Source organism: Rhyacophila brunnea, unplaced genomic scaffold, assembly GCF_057557595.1.
Source record: "Rhyacophila brunnea isolate RB1 unplaced genomic scaffold, BYU_Rbru_1.0 scaffold_2, whole genome shotgun sequence".
In the NCBI taxonomy this organism is placed as follows: Eukaryota; Metazoa; Arthropoda; class Insecta; order Trichoptera; family Rhyacophilidae; genus Rhyacophila; species Rhyacophila brunnea.
In genome coordinates this window covers 54,566,036-54,584,374 of record NW_028232859.1, presented here as the reverse complement: position 1 = coordinate 54,584,374, position 18,339 = coordinate 54,566,036, and the positions used below count along the sequence as shown (strand labels likewise).

The 18,339-nt window shown below is 36.2% G+C and overlaps 2 protein-coding genes across 10 annotated transcripts in view; one reads left to right on the top strand and one right to left on the bottom strand.

The window, feature by feature from the left end:
* Positions 1-4,499, top strand: part of LOC147072527 (uncharacterized) — a 454,455-nt gene extending 449,956 nt beyond the window's left edge. For all 9 annotated transcript variants that reach the window (XM_085946933.1, XM_085946932.1, XM_085946926.1 and 6 more), the window contains 3 exons: positions 768-961; positions 3,738-3,878; positions 4,299-4,499. In XM_085946933.1, the coding sequence (XP_085803059.1) occupies positions 768-961; positions 3,738-3,878; positions 4,299-4,370 (407 nt within the window). In that variant the 3' untranslated portion in view covers positions 4,371-4,499. The remainder of the gene's footprint in view (positions 1-767; positions 962-3,737; positions 3,879-4,298) is intronic.
* Positions 4,500-5,459: 960 nt separating this feature from the next.
* On the bottom strand, positions 5,460-7,947 carry ben (bendless). The gene has a single exon (XM_085946580.1). It carries the CDS (start codon positions 7,711-7,713, stop codon positions 7,258-7,260), a length of 456 nt encoding a protein of 151 aa, XP_085802706.1. The 5' UTR covers positions 7,714-7,947; the 3' UTR covers positions 5,460-7,257.
* Between the last annotated feature and the right edge of the window lie 10,392 nt (positions 7,948-18,339).

Sequence of the window (18,339 nt, the reverse complement as noted above, 5' to 3'; positions counted from 1 at the left end):
CAATCCTCGGAAGTTACAGGTAGCCAAGTGTAGTCATGTGAAAAATATTTAGTGTCTGAGGATGATATCTGATGTCACAGCACAACAGAACGGGGTAATACCATGACAGGTGTTTTGATACTAAGCGAGACTGGGATCGACAACATCGACGACAGGAGAAGGAGCCCAACTAGAATGGAAAAATTTATCTGAGGTGGTCCAAGGTCCACCCAAGGTTCTAGAGCCACAATGATAACTCATTCTGAAAGCTTATTGGCCAATATTACAATTACTATAGAGTTCAAAGATTAACCCAAATGCCGATAAGGCCTGACATTGTATCACATTAATTCCTTTGTTATAAATTGTCTTAAGGTGACGCATCAGTGAAACGCCAAATAATTTTCAACTGTACGCGCGACGAAATTTTGTACTCGCTTCAATGATGGCGACGGGCCAATTAATTCTAAAATCGTGTAAAGATGACTAAAAACGTTACCCATTTACTTTAAAAAGAAAACATGTCAATGAATATATTATTATTGTTACTAATAGAATAATAAACAGAACATAAAATGGACGTATGTTGGATTTATATGAGAAATAATATTTCGTTTGACAGGCGTCTTTTGCACCCGCGACCCGCAATCCGCACATCGCCTAGCAACGATCTTTTTAGACCGTGCCTCAACTAATGCATGGCCTTAAGAAACACAATATCACAATCATTATTTGATTTTTCAATTTTTTATTTGATATTGTAATGAATGTGTTTTTTTTGTCTTCAGGTGACCAGATAATAGCCATAAATGGAGTGAGCTTAGTCGGTTTGCCGTTGTCGACGTGTCAGACGTACATAAAGAATTCTAAAAATCAGACTGTTGTCAAGTTGACAGTTGTGCCTTGCGCTCCTGTTGTGGAAGTCAAGATAAAGAGGCCAGACACTAAATACCAGCTCGGCTTTAGCGTACAAAATGGAGTCGTAAGTCATTCTTTCACTAGATAAATTAAATACCTACCTATTGTTAAAAACAGTTTTTGACTGGACAATGGTGGCTTTGCTGGCAGGCTCTATGAACTTGGTTACTGTGACACCCCCGTATGGTCCCCATTTGGGGATGTCTTTGTGTATCTGGAGACGCCCGAATCGGTATCAAAACCAACAAATAATAAAGCGCTGATTACGAAAATAAATAATAATAAAAGAGCCCAGCCGGCAATGCCGTAAATTTTGTTAACCGTTGGAGATTTGCAACGTCGCTTTCTTTTCGACGACGGTTTCGTAAAAAAAAATCACAAGATATCGCGACAAGCAGCAAAACCGCGAGCACGCCGATTTCGTACGGATAAAATAAATTATTCAAAATGTAACCATATAGTATACTATTAACGTTAAATAAACCTCGCCGTTTCTGATAACAATTCCGGTGTCATAATTATCCACCTTCCATCCCGAATCCAGACGAAAAAAAAACACAAAGTGACAGTTGAGAAATTCTCTTACCGAAATGGAGGGAAGTGATATTACCCTTTCTACATGTGCATATGGCGGAGAAATACAGGATGCAAACCACATCCTCTGGGAATGTCCTAAAATGTGTACAGAAAGGTAATAGTCGGAGTCGACCGTTTCGAAGATGGGTTTATAGCCCGAAACCGCTGTCAACGTAAATGACTCAATTAAAGTAGAATTAACAAAAATAACTTTGTTACAAAATCATTATGATAGCTATTCCAGTTGCCATACCAATAACAAGACTATAAAGATATATGACACTTACTACTTCTACATAATGAGACAGGATCATGCCTTTCACTCACTAAAACATCTATTCAGAAAAATGCATCAATAATTTGTATTTTTGGTAACCGTATTAAATCATTAAATTTACTTTAAAACAGGTTCAATATTGTATGACTTGCGTAAATTGATGAGTTTCCATGCCTTCAGTCATTAATGTTGGTTCAATTATTAAAAACCACATTACATTGTTAGATGCAAATTATCAAAATGGGGACCCACCCATTTCAAAATAATATTCAATTGTGAATTTTATACTAAATTTAACCAAGATCTTTATTAATATTATATTAATAACTTGAGTCCTTTATAACAACTGTGGGTCTATTCTATACACAATACGGATATCAACGGTAGTTTATCATATTTATGTAATGGGGTATTATAATTGTTAGAATAAGTTAGCCATCTAAACTGTGTAACTCGCTCAAAAAGTTAACACAGCCAAGAGTTGCTGTTAAACGTAGCACTTTTTGGCCGCCAAACTTTTTTGATCATAGACTCACTCTATAAAAAATTGTTAAAAAACGAAAAAAAACTTACGTAATTCTTAAATGATTTATTTTATTTTGATAAAATCAAATTTTTACATAAATCAATGAGACGGATGTGCCTGATGATGCTTGGCAAGATTAGCAATGTTTTGTTTGAAATTTTAAATTTATCTCTTTGCTTTGTTAAAATAGAATTAACATGACTGAAGCCAGGTTCAACCTTATATTGGGAATGCAATTAAAAAGGGAAATGCTGCATTACAAAGTTTTTAATATTTTTGCATAATATTTATATTCCTCCAAAATTTACCCATAGTTAAATTATTAAATAGCATCTTTGCTTCAAGGTCAACTAATAATTCAATGACTATAGATGTTGTCAACTTAAGCAGATATAGAACCAAATTTGAAATATTCCACTGAATGTTGTCAGCCTGTTTAGAAGTGGACGCTGCCATTGCGGTATTAGTAGAGTCGAAATAAAACAATTAACTATTATAATATAAAGTCTATCAATAAACAAGCAGTTTTAATAACACGTCGTCAGCAATTACGTTATCGTTGATTGCGATGATATAAAACACTTTGTGTATTTATAAACACACACGTCTCACCCCCACCAAAATGAATGACTATTGGCACGTGCAGGTCTCAGAAGGACCGCACACACACACACACATATGCAAACGTAGCAATTGTGAGATACAAGTGTTTGTGTGCTGACAGATCTGCACCGCACACATACATACATATGCGCAATGCACATAAAAACTGACTGCACAGATAAACTTTAGCTACTATATTGTAACTACAAATGGTATTACAAATGAAAATCATATATACTGTGTTGCTGTCAATAAATTTGTGATTGAATGCATTGGTCGACCTCTAATTATATTATATCGACCCCCAGGAGGCGATATCGACCACTTTGGCAACAATTAACCAACTCAATACATAAATATGATAAACTACTATCAATAGCCGCCTTGTGTATAGGATAGCTTCACTGAAATAGCTATTGACCTGTAGATTTTAATATAATTATTTACATTATCATTTTATTGGAATTTTAAATCAACTTTCAAAGTAATGCAGATTTCCATAACTATGATTTAGTGATTTTTATACACTGACAACATAGGCATACAATAAAATTGATTGATGTCTACTCGAAAAAATATTATATATCCAAATGTATCATTATAAACTTGGAAAAATATGAGTAAACACAATATCGTATGTGCCATTGATTATGTACTGTTTTGTACTTACAATTTATTTTTACAATTTCAACAATATTAACTTCATTACAATTCTACAAAATGATGTTTCTTATCTAGTTCTTGTGTAGAAAACACATGTTGTTGAGATAAGTGACTGCAGTGTAGCCACATCCGTTTGTCCTCAATCTGTTGTAAGTGAATGTTGGGAATAACAATGGCGGTTTTTGAATGTTTTAGATCTGCAGTCTCTTGCGGGGCGGAATTGCTGAGAGAGGAGGTGTCCGGGTGGGCCACCGCATCATAGAAATAAACAATCAAAGCGTTGTAGCTGTGCCACACGAAAGGATTGTCAACCTACTGGCTACTTCAGTTGGAGAGGTGAAGTGTTGCCGTTACTAAACCTTGTGTTATGATTGAATGCAATCAAAAATAATAATTAAAGTCTTCAATAAGTAGCTCAATTTTCTTATTATGAAGAAGCTGTGTGTAAATTTATAAGCAATATTAAAATTAATTCAGTATTGTAATTTTATGTTGATGTTTTGAATGATTCAAATTTGGTCTATTTTCACAACACGATTACATGTAATTCGTGAATGTTTGTGTATTGGAAACTTTTTATGTGTATCATGTTGACTCACAGATATTCCTATGTGATAATATGGTTATTTTTATCTCTGATATTATATGAAACAAATTAGCTGTTATTATGACTTGGGAAGTACTTAAAAGATAATTAATTAATGTTCAATTTGTGATTTAGATATTTGCGTTAATGTTTCTACATTTGTGTTTCAGATTCTCATGAAGACAATGCCGACTTCGATGTTTCGCCTTCTAACGGGACAAGAGAATCCGGTTTACATTTAATTTCGGCCCATCGCAAACTCTCAAAAGACAAAAACACAGCTAAAAGTGCCTGCTTGGATAGTGTGTAATTGATGACTGTTAAAAATTTGATTTTAATATTGTGGCTGACAGTGAATTTAAAAAGCATATTTTAATTAAATGAAAATAATGTTCTTATATATACAAATATAAATATAATGTATCATTTTAAGTGTTCTAGTACATTTTGTGTCGGGTATTAAATGAATCATGACAATATATGAGATGTTATGGCTACGACATCGGTGCAACTGTAGTATTAAGCATGGTGATGAACCTCATGCTTTAGGGAATCTCGCTTTTGCACAAGAATTGCACAAATGTCGAGAATGTAGTCGCGAGCGATTCGACGGTTCAGATATTTAAAAATGCTATAAATAAATATATATTATTATTAAAATACTCATTGAATAAGAGACGGAGAGAGCCACAGAGCCAGTGCTTCAGCTTATTGTCCACTGCGATCGAGCCACTATGACCGTTGGAATGATTACTATTACGGAATATCATTACAAATTTCATATCCGCTTAGACACATCTTTTATTATTGTTAACTAAGTACCTCTTATAACAAATGATCGTTTGCTAGCATGCTAAATTCAGATATTTAATAAATAATAAAAAAAATGTATGAATATAAATGTTACTTTTTGTATGAAATGTGTTTATAAAGTAAGAAGTGTGTTCTGAGCGAACAGCGATTAACTGATGTACTTGATCTTGATGTAACCTTTCCTGTTCGTAATGCGAGCCGGACAGGCGGAGCCGGCTGCGCGCGCGTGTGTGTACAAATGTCTATTAAATCAGTTGTTCCAATTGCCGAGAGTATTATCTAGTCATGCATTTATAGAATAAAATTACAGAGACAATACCATGTGTTTTATTGACATTCATACCTCTTCATTACCATTAACTTGTAAGCCGGTGACTTCTTATACTGCTGACCAGCACTAACATGCTTCTTGATGTTCACATCTGATTCGATGTCATCAGAATTTTTAGTCATCAATATAGAAAATCACCGGCTTCTAGTACTCTGGTATTTTGACATTGGGTTAAAAGAAAAGCCAGTTTGTATTTATGCTTAAAATTCTATTTCAGAAGCAAAGAGTTTGGTAATACATAACTTGTCATACAAGCGTTGAAATAATATATTATATATCATATATCATCGGAGTATCCAAACTTAATATACCTAGCACAATTAAAGTTGACATTGTATGCTAGAATACAATAAATACATACCCTCAACATCAGTTTGCATACAAAATTATGTTTCAATTAAATAATATAGTATTTATTTTGCAATCAATAGTAATATAAATAAAATTTCAACCATAAAAGGTGGAGTGCTGACGGTACTGGTGAAATAATAAAATTCCAACTAAAAAAATCTACAATTCATAGATATCGAAAGAATCTTACATTTCTTTTCAAAATTTTACGCAAACACCGCCTCTTTATACTTTAAAAAAAAAACATGAAAAATTAATGAACTTGAAAGAGTTAATCACAAATTCAAAAATAATATTTTAATAAAAAAAATATGTACAGGTACACAATAATATTATATTAGTACAAATTTATTGTGACAATATTTGTATTTTAAAAATATTTCTGTGAAATACTAGGCGGCTTCGAATGTGCTCAACATATTACTATGGGTTTTGAGTTTTCAAAGTTGACTGGTAAGAATTTAAATAGTAAAAATAACTGGGTAAAGCACACTCCGCCTGGAATTATAATCACCACTCTGACTTAAAGCAAACTGATGAAAAGTTTCCATGATTCGTATGTTTTTAATACAACTTTTGGGAGTGGGGTGCCTACATCTAGATTCTAGCTAGATGTTTATGAATGACAGATTAAATTGCACACCGAATTCCAAAAGTTGTCACGAAACCATCTTCAGATGTTGTCGCTTTCAAATTGAGGATTTCTACTTATGTTAACGATACTTAAGAGACCAGGGTAGCCAGGGTGATGGTCAAGAAATAATGTGAGAACAGATAAAAGCTAGAGGTATATTCTATTACCAGACAGAATGCCCGTGCATGATTGCGCATCACGCGGTTTGTTCATAAACAGCAATCTTAAATTAATGATTCTTACAATAAAAAAAATGGAGGACGCAGCAACAGTAAACAAAAATTATGGGGAATACATAAGTAAGTCATATTTAGACAATAAATCATGTCAAAACCCCTCCATTACATTTTCCTTTGAGCTGAATCAGCCACTGAACAAACTTGATCGCCTCTCCGAGTGATGCAATTGTAGCAGCAATTAATCATAATATATTAAGCGAGGAGTGCTTAGGTAAGTATATTGTACTAGATTTGATATTGAAAAAGACTGCATATTTTGTATATACAAGATTCTAGGCATTTGTGACCGATACTTAAAGAAACAAAACAAACTGTCGGCAGCGCACGTATAAGGCTAAACTGCACAATTATCCCGGGAGGATTCATATGCGGTCGTGACATTAAGAATGTGAAGTTGATAACTGATTTAACAGTGGCATATAAATAGAATTGACATCGATTCTGTCACTAAATAAATGGTCACTTGTATTTATGACATTTGCATCCCACCTCATTGGTATGGTGTTAGGTGTACAGTTTGTTTTGTTTTTGACACATCATTATCATTAGAAAATCAAGGTAAAAAGCACAATTGTAACACTATTTGCTCACACGGCATAGAACAATCTCACACATCACAATATGTCGTGATAACTTTATTATAAAACTTATTTAACAGTCAACAAAATTTAGCCAGTGACTTGATTCAGCAATAGTTTATAAACATTCTATCACCATAACTTCAATCGTGAAACAGGCACTGAGGACAATGCAGCAGACGCTCAGTTATCCATTGCATATCTCCTCGTCCATTCTTTAGCATTGCGAATTGCTTCCACTTCGTTGATCTTCCACAGTTCAGCGACGTCATTTGCCAACGGATCGTCAGGATTTGGCGCTGACAGTAAGGCTTGAATTGACAACAGTACCGTTCGGATTTGTAAGGCAGGGCTCCATTTGTCTTTCAGAATATCGAGACATATACGTCCCAAACGATCTATGTTCGGATGATATATTTTAGTAATAAATCTAACTTTGGGTGCCGACATTGGATAGTCTTCCGGAAGGAAAAGTTCTAATCTGAATAGACCGCCTTCGAACGGAGAATCTTCGGGTCCAGTTACAATTACACTAAAATAACGGGCGTTTGTATCGCTGGGGACAGCACTTATACCCGGCACCGGCTCCTGCATCAGACGTTGTGTCTCTTTGATTATTCTACGTGGTAGGGCTGCCATTTTAAATGTGCGGCCGAATGCTGATAATTTTGATTAAACAAAATATACGAAACGAAAACTCTCTTTGCGGGATCACTGGCACTGCACTTTGATTTTTGAGGAAGTAAAAATAAATATAAAGTCATAAAAAACGTATACGCGTAGACAATCTATTCTTTAGAGACGAAGTAGGTACCCCCAGTGCAAAAAGGGTCTTATTTTATAAATGAAATACATTCGACAGAACTCTGGCGGCAGGAATTAAAACTAACTGGAATTATTTCTTGCCGGAAACGGTCATAGTCACATGAATACATATTTGTGGCCAGTCAAACGTATTTTAATAAAAGTGGATAGGTAGGTAGGTAAATTAAAATTAAAATATGATTGTATAATATTACGATGTAAAAACGGTGGATAAAGAATTTTAAGAAATTATAAATATCGTTCTTTCATACCAGAGGCATACATTGCATATAAAATAAAACAACTGGCGTATACCTAATACCTAGCAACTCCAGTGTTGCTAACTGCCAAAAATATGTCAGAAAGGTAAAAAAAAAAATAGTTGGCAGAAAAAAACGCTAGATTTTCTAAAAACGTCTAGAAACTAGCACTAACATTTTTTGCAGGAACAATAATATAAATTGAAGGAGAATTAATTGTTTCGTAACTAATAATTACATAAGTCATAATATTATAATCAAAACATAATCTGATTCGAAATTTGGTCTTTACTTCAGTAATATCGTACCTACCTGTGGAAATAGATTGAACGGTACCCGGTGTGGTCACGGCTCGACGACTTTCTAGGTGGTGGGTTTAGCCAGGGCTCGAAATGGACTAGAGCGCAAAGGCAAGGCCGCAAAATTGGTCTCGGTTGCCACCATGTCCGCGTGTCCTATTGGGGCCGAATGGGGTCGGACCCGGGCAAACTCCGCTCGTTCGGGGCCCATAAGTGGACAGTCCCACAGGACGTGCTCTGCGTCCTGCTGGTCGTGTCCACATGAGCAACCCGACCCATATCTTGCCAAACCAAACCCCTGCAGTTTGGCCGCAAAGTTTCCATGGCCAGTCATGAATTGACTGGTCCAGTGGGTCGGCATCAGTCTCCTCGTCATGTGTCTCACCGAGACATCTGGAAAGTATAGAAAAGTCTGGCGGCCCTTAGGGGAGGCCACCCATCTCGCCTGCCATGCCGCATATGCGGTCTTGTAGACCAGCTCAGGTACAGTCTTTCTGTAGCTCACGCCTTCCACTCTCGATGGCGGTGTCAGAGGGACACCGGCGAGAGTTGTATTGATTCTCCTCATAAGGAGAGTGATCGATCCTCTAATTTGAACGTGCAAGTCGAGGGGAAAGACCCCCGCAAGGACCGCCAGGGCATCCGTAGATATGGTCCTATAGGCCTTAGTAAGGCCAATCAGAGCAGCCCTCTGTTCGCTCTCTTCCCAATTGCCTCCACAATTGTCAGCGAGGCTTTGGTGTGCCACACGCTGGAGGCATAGCCAGCGATGCCCATGAATATAGCCTCCTAGGCGATTCTCAGGGCCCGAGGCTTTAGGCCCCAATTGTTGCCCGCCGGGCGAGCAACCTTCTGATAGGCTGAGTTGGCCTTAGCCACAATTACTTTAGCATGCTTCAAAAAGGTCTGCTTCTCGTCCAGAACGACCCCCAAGTAGGTCACCTCTCGAGAAAACCTTATAGCAGAGTCGCCGAAGCGCACTGCGGGTGATCGCTTATTTATGTTTATCCTTGAGCTGCCCTTGAGGAGGATAGCTTCCGTTTTGCCAGGTGCAAATGCAAGCTTATTAAGCTTACCCCAGTTTAGGATTCTCGATAATGCGTCCTTAGCTACGCGCTCGAGTGTCGGACGGTTCGACGAGCTAACTAGTAAAAGAAGGTCGTCAGCGTACGCGACGAGCGCGCAACCTGGTGGCAGAGGTAACGTCAAAACATCGTCAAAAGTATATTCCATAGCAAGGGGCCAAGCACGGAACCCTTCGGACACCCCATGGTGGTCTCCCTGTGAATCAATTCAGTGCTAGAGTCGTATATAACTTCCCTTTTATTAAAATAGCTTTGCACTAGGGCAAAGAGGTCCCCCGGGATCTGTCGGAGCCAAAGCTTAGACAGAATTAATGGCCACCATGCGGTGTCGAAGGCACCGGCTATGTCCAAAAAGAAGCCTGCCACAATGACTCCTTCTGAGTCCTCAACAAATTTCTGTGCAAATGTGATGGCGTCCTCAGTAGACTTGCCGGGTCTGAAGCAAAATTGCCTATCCGAGATAGGGTAGATTCTCTCAAGGTGGTCCTCCAGCCTTCTGCTGATTAACCGCTCCAATATCTTACCCAGCACTGGCAGAAGAGTGATTGGACGGTACGTTTTTGGGTCATGCGATGGTCGTGTGCTCATCTTAGGTATAATCTTAAGGAGACCCTTCTTCCAACAGTCCGGGAAGATGCCCCTGCTTATGCAGTCAGCATACAGCCCGACTATCTCATGATGCGCTGGAAGCCACGCCCTTCTGGCAATCACATTGCTGATCCCATCAGGTCTGGGGGCTTTGCCCGCCCTGAGGCCATCAAAAATTAATCCCACCTCCGACTGGGTAGGCTCAGGAGAATGCTGAGTCTCCAACGGCAAGATTGCAGATAGTCTTAGTTGACAGGTTCTGTCATCCTCATGTGCCGTAGGTATGTCCTGTGGAATTAGAGTTTCCAGCAGTATGGATGCAGACTCTGCGCTGTCCATCGCAAAGGTGCCATCGGGGCGCCGCATAGCCGCCATGACTTTACCAGGCCTTGAGCCCAGCTTTATCACGCGGAAAGGTGGTCCCCACGGATTATAGCCCCCCATTTTAGATCTCCGTAGGTTCGTCATTTCTGGATAAGTCGTTCTGAGACCTTCTAGCTCTTTGCAATTTCCTTTGGGCAAGTCTCATGGTCATTCTCAAAGACGTCAATTTTGGTACCCACCATGGCGCAAGGTTGTTGGCTTCAAAGAGGTTCTACCCAGCGTCGACTCCGCAGTTTGAGTAATGAACGCAGTCGTCATTGGCTCTTTGGTGGAGATTGTCAGCCGATATATAGCCAGTCTACCAATTTTGACGTCAAAAGCATCCCAATTGACACCGCTCGTCCGAAAGCGCCTAAGAAGCAGTACGCTCTCCGTTTGGCTCAATGGGGCCGCATCTACCGCAACTCTGAACAAAAATGTGATCAGACGGTGATCGCTAGCCACCGCGTTCATGTGGACCTGCCAGTCCACGGCGCGTCTGGCATAAAAGGATCGGGTTCGATTATGTCGGACGGGCTGCCACTGAGCGCGCACTCCCGGTCGCTATCCCACTGCTGTCCCCCACGGGGACTTTTGGCTGCTGGGTTTCCCCCCTGGCCCGGTTCGCCCTTCCTTAGCCAACCTGGTGTTACTAATAGAACAATAAACAGAACATTAAATAGACGCATTTTGGATTTATATGACAAATTATATTTCGGTCGGCATGCGTCATTTGCACCCGCGACCCGCAATCCGCGCATCGCCTAGCCACGATCTTTTTAGACCATGCCTCAACTGAGGTATAGCCTTAAAGAAGAGCCGCCCCTGGCCCGGTGTATTCAATCTACTTCTGTCTCTGTTACATTAATTGTTAAGATAAAATATTTGATTTCCAAGTTAATTCTAGGATTTTCGTAAGAACTTTTAAGCTATTTGCGGTGTCTACAAATTAAATGCTAATGGTTAATATTAATAATTTAACGCCATACGCCAGGTGTGTATTTTGCAAACTAAACAAAGCAAGAAAAACGCTATGTTGGCAACACTGACATTTCGTAAGTTAATTATATTGAAATTGTATTTTATTAAGAAAATATAATAAATAATATATGCGTAATGTAGGGTGAAGTAAGGTTATTTGGTGATAATTTTTAAAAAAGCTCCATTTACAATCTTATTTTTTTGTATAGAAAAATAAAAGACGTCGAAATATCAGGACAATATATAATTAAATCCTTACAAGAAATATATATTATACAAAAGCCAGGGAAATACACGATTTTTTATAGTATAAGTACTTAAAAACGGTATAAGTAATTTGGTGATAGCATAAGTAATTTGGTGATGGTGGGTATTTAATTTGGTGATATTGTATGATTTTGAGTTTTTTTGAAGATTTGACTACATATCTATCTATTTATAATGCAGCATCATAATTTGCACAAAATCGCACATGAATACGTTGTCAATGGCACTAGTTTGTCATTTTTCATGATATTTTTCCATACAAAAACAACATTCAATCCATTTCGCTCCATTTTTTTCCTAGTGTCGTGAAAATTTGTTTTCTCAGATATTCCACAAATCCATTCGTCGTCAGTTTGCTGTGATTGGTTTTTTGGAGTCGTTTACGGAGGAAGTGAAGAAACTCGAGAGCATCCACGTTGTTTTACCACAACTACTCGTTCTTCTGCATTTACGTCTGGTTGTTCCTCTCCAACTGGAGTAAGGCATTTTGCCGAAGAATATCTTTTCTTTTTCACAGGCACACGCACCGATAAACTATATCTGGCTTAAAATAATTAATTGACTCCACCACCACTTACTGGCTGAATCACTTTCCGAGCTTAAAAAAGCATCACGACACACAGACTTGGCAATTTTATGAGCCATCTCCCTTATCTCCAAACCGGTCAATCCGAAGCCCAACACCAGCATATTATTTATATATGTGACCAATTTTTGCTCATTTTCTACTGTCAATGGAAAAGGCCTTCTTATTTTTGAAAAATTCTTCGTTGAATTTCTATCTTCTCCCTCGTTCTTAGAATTTTTTTTTAAAGATGATCATGGAATAATGTCAAATTTTGATCCATCACCAGGTCTACCGCTTTTTGTATATCAACAAATGAATACGTTCTGTAACATTTGTCGTCACCTTCACTTCTCTTTTCTCATTTAGGTGCAAACAAAAAATGTGGTAGGTAATTTGGTGATAGTCTATATAACCTGGAATTATTTTTTAAAACATAATTAAGCACCCGTAAGACAATATAAAATAATTTGTTGTAATTTTTTTCACTGGTTTATTCATTTTTAAAAACACCTAATAATGGCCTAAAAATGAACTGTCGAAAAATGACAAATCTCCTAATATTTCTATGATATTTGTAAGTCGGTAAAGTTTAAATTCACTAAATAATAACAAAACCGTATTAATGGATAAATATAATAGGCTATGCACGATGAAAAACCATTATAAAAACATAAATAGTATGAATATTACCTTGATACAGCTTAAATGTTGAAAAAATAATGATTTTATTTGAAAAATGTATCAATTCTCCGAAAAGCGTTCTATACAAACACGTGTACGTCAACTTATAACTGATAACATTTTGAAAATAATTTTTCCAAGTCAAAGAATAGTATGAACATCTATGCAGTGGCGGCCGGTGGTCTTCAGAATAGCATTTTTTGGTAGTGCGCAATGGTTTACCTTCTATACCCAGCATTGGAGCATAGGGCAAGCACAAGTTCGCGCCACTTCCCTCGGTCCAACGCCAACTCTTGCGCCTCCCGACATGTCAGACCTGCAGCACGTAGGTCGCTTTTGTAGCACCGCTGCAGGGTGAGGGAGGGCCGGCCATGGCAACGAAACCCTTGAGGCTGTGCCATAAGGGTATAAAGTGTCACTCTTTGGCGGCATCAGGAACACTCTTGTTCTAGCCACGTAAAGGTCGTAAAGCGTCGCTTCATGATTACCTTAATCACCGAAGACTGCCGCGTCAATAAGCTAATATAATATCTTAGTGTACAATAATGACTGAACGTCAAACTTCTCAGAAGATAAATTAAATAAGTCTTTGTTTATTTATTCTATTTCTTAAAAAAGTTTTTAAACACTTGAATGATTTAATATCAATAAAGAAAAATAAATGTCACAGTTTATGGCTTAACGCTGCTGCGAATTATGAATGCGTCAGCCAAATTGAACCGTTCTAAAAACGGATGACGACACTGGGTCATTTTGTCAATAGTGAATAGCAGTATATTTATTTCTTAAATTTCACATTATTATTAATTTAAGTGAAATTATTAAATAAACTAACATTGCGTAGGTAATATTTATATTGTAAATCAGCGTTCATTCGAACTCAGATTTATTTCTAATGTATTTATATGTCATTAAAAGTATGTTTCTCTTATATTATCGTTCTTATTTATTATTCAGCTACGACCTACTACCCATGTAGTGCTGCTGTGTTTTTTTGAATTTTGATTTATTATATGAATGTATTTGAGTGGCTTAGAAATAAATGCGAGAGTTGGTATTTTCGTAAAAGTTTGGCGATTCATTAAATCTTAAATGTGAAATTGGTAAAAATTAGCTCGCCAACATTGTTATAAAACAGAAACTGGCGTTTTTGTTTCTAGAGTCCTAATTTCGTGCGCCGATCAGAAAGTGTGTAAAAAATGCTACACACAACGCTACCATAGGAACATTGGACCACGGTTTAAGAAGTATACAATGACCTCATTGTAATCCTGTGCAAACTGAAAATCTATTTGGATCGCAATCGCTTTGCGCACATGAACGAAGTATTGTTCATAATATTGCTACATGTTCTACTTCGTTAAGTGAGTGATACACATATGAATAACATGAAAAGTTGAGCGATGTCTTCAAAAATGCAGGCGGTGCGTAGCACTTGCATGGTATTAGAGGAGCCGCCGCTGCATCTATGACTTATTCTTGAAAGTTTTTGGACGGCAGGTTATTTGAATACACGTAATAATACAAACTATCACCAAATTACCTGTATCGCCACATTACCTTACCTTACCCTACCTAGGTATTGCAAGAATATACGACACATTATAATATTTTTTTTTTACCATGTCCGATCTTAATAGGATCATCTTATGGGCCTCCACAGAGTGGAGGTTTGTATTAATTATTAACAGATTTATTTTTACGACAAACGAGGTTTACGAGGTTTACGAGGTTAGCCACTTCCTCAACCTATTACGGGTCCTCTTACGTGAGCGATGTCGGCGAAGCGGTGAGCGGCGCGCGCAACTCAAAAGTATAACCGTTTAAACGTACAACCAAAAAAGGCTGTTTACGAACATTTTCACACACGGTTATACGTTTGAATTGGCGTGCCGCTCAACGCTTCGCGCGACTTTGCCCACGCAAAACACCCCGTTAGGTCCATACTCTGACCCCAAACTCAAATTGAAAAACCGGCCATTTATAAGCCGGCGCATGAGTCGCTCGGTCATCGTGGGCGTTATATATATACCTAATATATTTTACATAATACTTAATTATTATGCGGTATTTTCAAATAAATTTATGTTACGTAACCATTCCAATTTCAAAATAATGATACGATACTCATTTTACACAAAATTAACAAAAAAATACGCATACAATCTACGTTTACATGACAATTCTCTATGACATACATTCAAAATAAATTAAATCAGTGTTTGTGTCAGAAAATGTTGTTTTTCAAACGTATGTCTGATTATTGATTGCTGCGAATATTAAAACTAAATGCCGGGTACTCATTAGCGACTCGTAACCGTGGCCGCTGCAGCTACAGTAACCAGTATAGACCAGCATTCGAAATGGAAAATTTTACGAAACAGAGCGTTCGCTAATTTTCTGAAAAAAATAACATAAGTAGTTATCTAATTTTTTGAGTGTTTTAAAAAATTAAATGTTTAATTTTTTATAATATGGGCATTCTAGCTCAAACGGTAAAATTATTTTTTCCACGAGACGGAACGGCAATGTTGCCGATTTTACGGAACGGAACGGCCCCCCGGTGCGCTCCGATCCATTTCGAGCCTAGATGGACGCTAAATAATTAGTTCGCGAGCCTAATAAATAATTATTTCGCATCTAGAGTTGGTTACAGTATCTGGAACGGTTACAGTTACGCCTCGCTAATGAGTACCGGGCTTTAGGTGTTCAAAAGGTTATTTTAAAGGAAACTGATATACGAAGCTTTCTATAGGTATTCAATTTAGCCAACATTAGATTTATTTTTTGTTTGTAATAATTAATCAATACGTTGGTATCTAAAAACAGAAGGATACTATTTTTCATTTAAAGTCAAAGATAAACTCGTAATTAAAAAAACATTATCAAATGGGAATTCATTCATCTTTTTATGACACATTATTTATTCGTATGGTTATGTTCAGAATTAAAATTTAGTTTATTACGTTTTATTAAATATAGCCAATATTTTTGAATACTTAAGGGGGTCACATATACCAACAGAGAACCTAGCGGAAAAATACGAGGCTTGCAATTTGATTTTTTTTACAATTTCAACTGTATTAATTAATAAATATGTATCTGAAAACATTAAAAAGATTTTTTTTTAAGTCAAAGATAAACTTACAATTGTAAAAAAAATATGAATTTGTCACATATTTGGTACATAGGTTACGTTATTATACATTATTTTTATAGTTATATTTAATTTTATATAATATTTATTATTAAAATTTAGTTTATTAAGGGAGGACATGCTCAGCGTAGGTCAAAATGGAGCTTTTGTTCTATTTTCAAAGCATGATCCTGGACATACCTACCTTAAACGTTGTAGATAATCTATTTATATAATTTTATAACATATAACATACGGCCGTAGCCATAAATTAACAAACTATAATTGAAGTGGGGAGTAAAATGATGTTAACGCGCGTGTTTGAACATGTACCGTTTAAAAAAAAATCGGTTAGGTACATGTTCACATGTCACAAATCTTTACACCACTGCACATGGATGTACTGAAATATGACTATATTCTAAAACATTAGAGCGAGAGGTTTAAAAGAATACTATTTTATGTAATAAAAATACTTTATGCAGTCATCAAATGTTTAAAACAAATATAAAGGATAATAAGGCTTCAAAATTGTATAAATAGATTATCTACAACGTTTAAGGTATGTCCAGGATCATGCTTTTAAAATAGAATAAAAGCTCCATTTTGACCCACGCTGAGCACGTCCGCCCTTGTTTTCAAATTTTCAGCGTTTAGATTTTTGATATATTATACATAGTATTAAATTAAAAAGAAAATACTATGTAATTATTAAATTACATAGTAGGTATTATTATTTTTTATATCTATTTTAAAAAACATCGATTTTTATAAAAAATATAAATGTGTATAACTTGAAATCCTTTAATTTATATGAAATCTTATTATTTAGGTATGGTCCCAATATTTAAACTTAATCTGTGACTTTAAAAAAATCTTTTTAATGTTTTCAGATACATATTTATTAATTAATACTGTTGAAATTGTAAATTATCAAAAAAAATCTCAAATTGCAAGGTTCGTATTTTTCCGCTAAGTTCTCTGTTGGCATATATGTTCCCCCTTAATTCATTGTTGTAATATATCTACCTATTTTATATTTATTAAAAGACATCGATTTTCATAAAAAAAGACATCGCGATGTGTCGCTGATTGAGTGTTTTAATATGCTTGGCCCCCCTAATAATATGACGAAACCAGAACAGATACTAAATAATTATTGTTTGATGAATAATAAAAACACAATAATATGCCTTCTACATTTTCCACGTGTCCGAATTATTTCTTTCAATCCGTCGTTTACGAAAGCGTCTGTATCATATTATTGTGTACCGACATAAAATTCATGTCTAAATAAAACACGGTTCTTGTTCGTTTACACTTTACAAGAAGCCAGCAGCAAACGAATTTTGAAAATAGCCGATATACTGGATTATTTTTTAGGTTAGGTTATTTTTTCATTCTTGAATTCATGAATTTTGCCAAAATCAGCGATGAAAATTGAATTAATATTCATATTTAATCTAATAAAATTGGAGACCGCATAGTCTACGGTCATCTCTTTCCGATAAGAAAACTCACGGCGAACTGTGCCACGGTGAAATGTTTAACGTACAATTTCCATGTAACCAAACCATAGAATAGGTGTCTAATCGGTGGAATGAAAAGTTTAAAATTTAATTTACCGCGGGAAGTTATGCTATTAGTATTGGGATGAAATATTATATACCTACCTACCTAAAAGAATATGTTTTAAAAACACAAATTTTATGGAATAGCCAACACTCCAGAAATAGAAAGATGTTTAGACATTGCTTATTGAATCAAAATGTGGATACTTTTATGACGATCCAGATTACAGAAACGATCAAGTAGTTATTTAAAATATAAATCAAGGATTTGCGATTCTAAATAGGTAACCTACTAACAAGAGTTTGTATTTTCGCATTGCATTATGTTGTATCTGTATTCTGTTCAAATCCATCAATGCAAAAATACTATGTAGGTACAATACGACAATTATTATTATTAGCATAGGTTCTAGGACATTCTAGCTAATACCGTAGACATACAATAGACAAATGATAAATTTAATATAAACGCAATGTAATGACATGATTTTAACGAAAGAATTGAAAACAAACGTCTTTTAAGTAGGTATACATTATACCTAATTAATCAGTTAATTAATTAAGAAGGGACTTGAAGTACCTATGCATTAAAGACTAATAATTATACCCCCTGTTATTCCCCACATAAGATGTTATTTATGGCCAAACGATACGTGTTCACA

Bases quoted from the DNA above. Each gene is read 5' to 3' on its own strand.
- ben (XM_085946580.1), bottom strand. From the start codon at position 7,713: ATGGCAGCCCTACCACGTAGAATAATCAAAGAGACACAACGTCTGATG.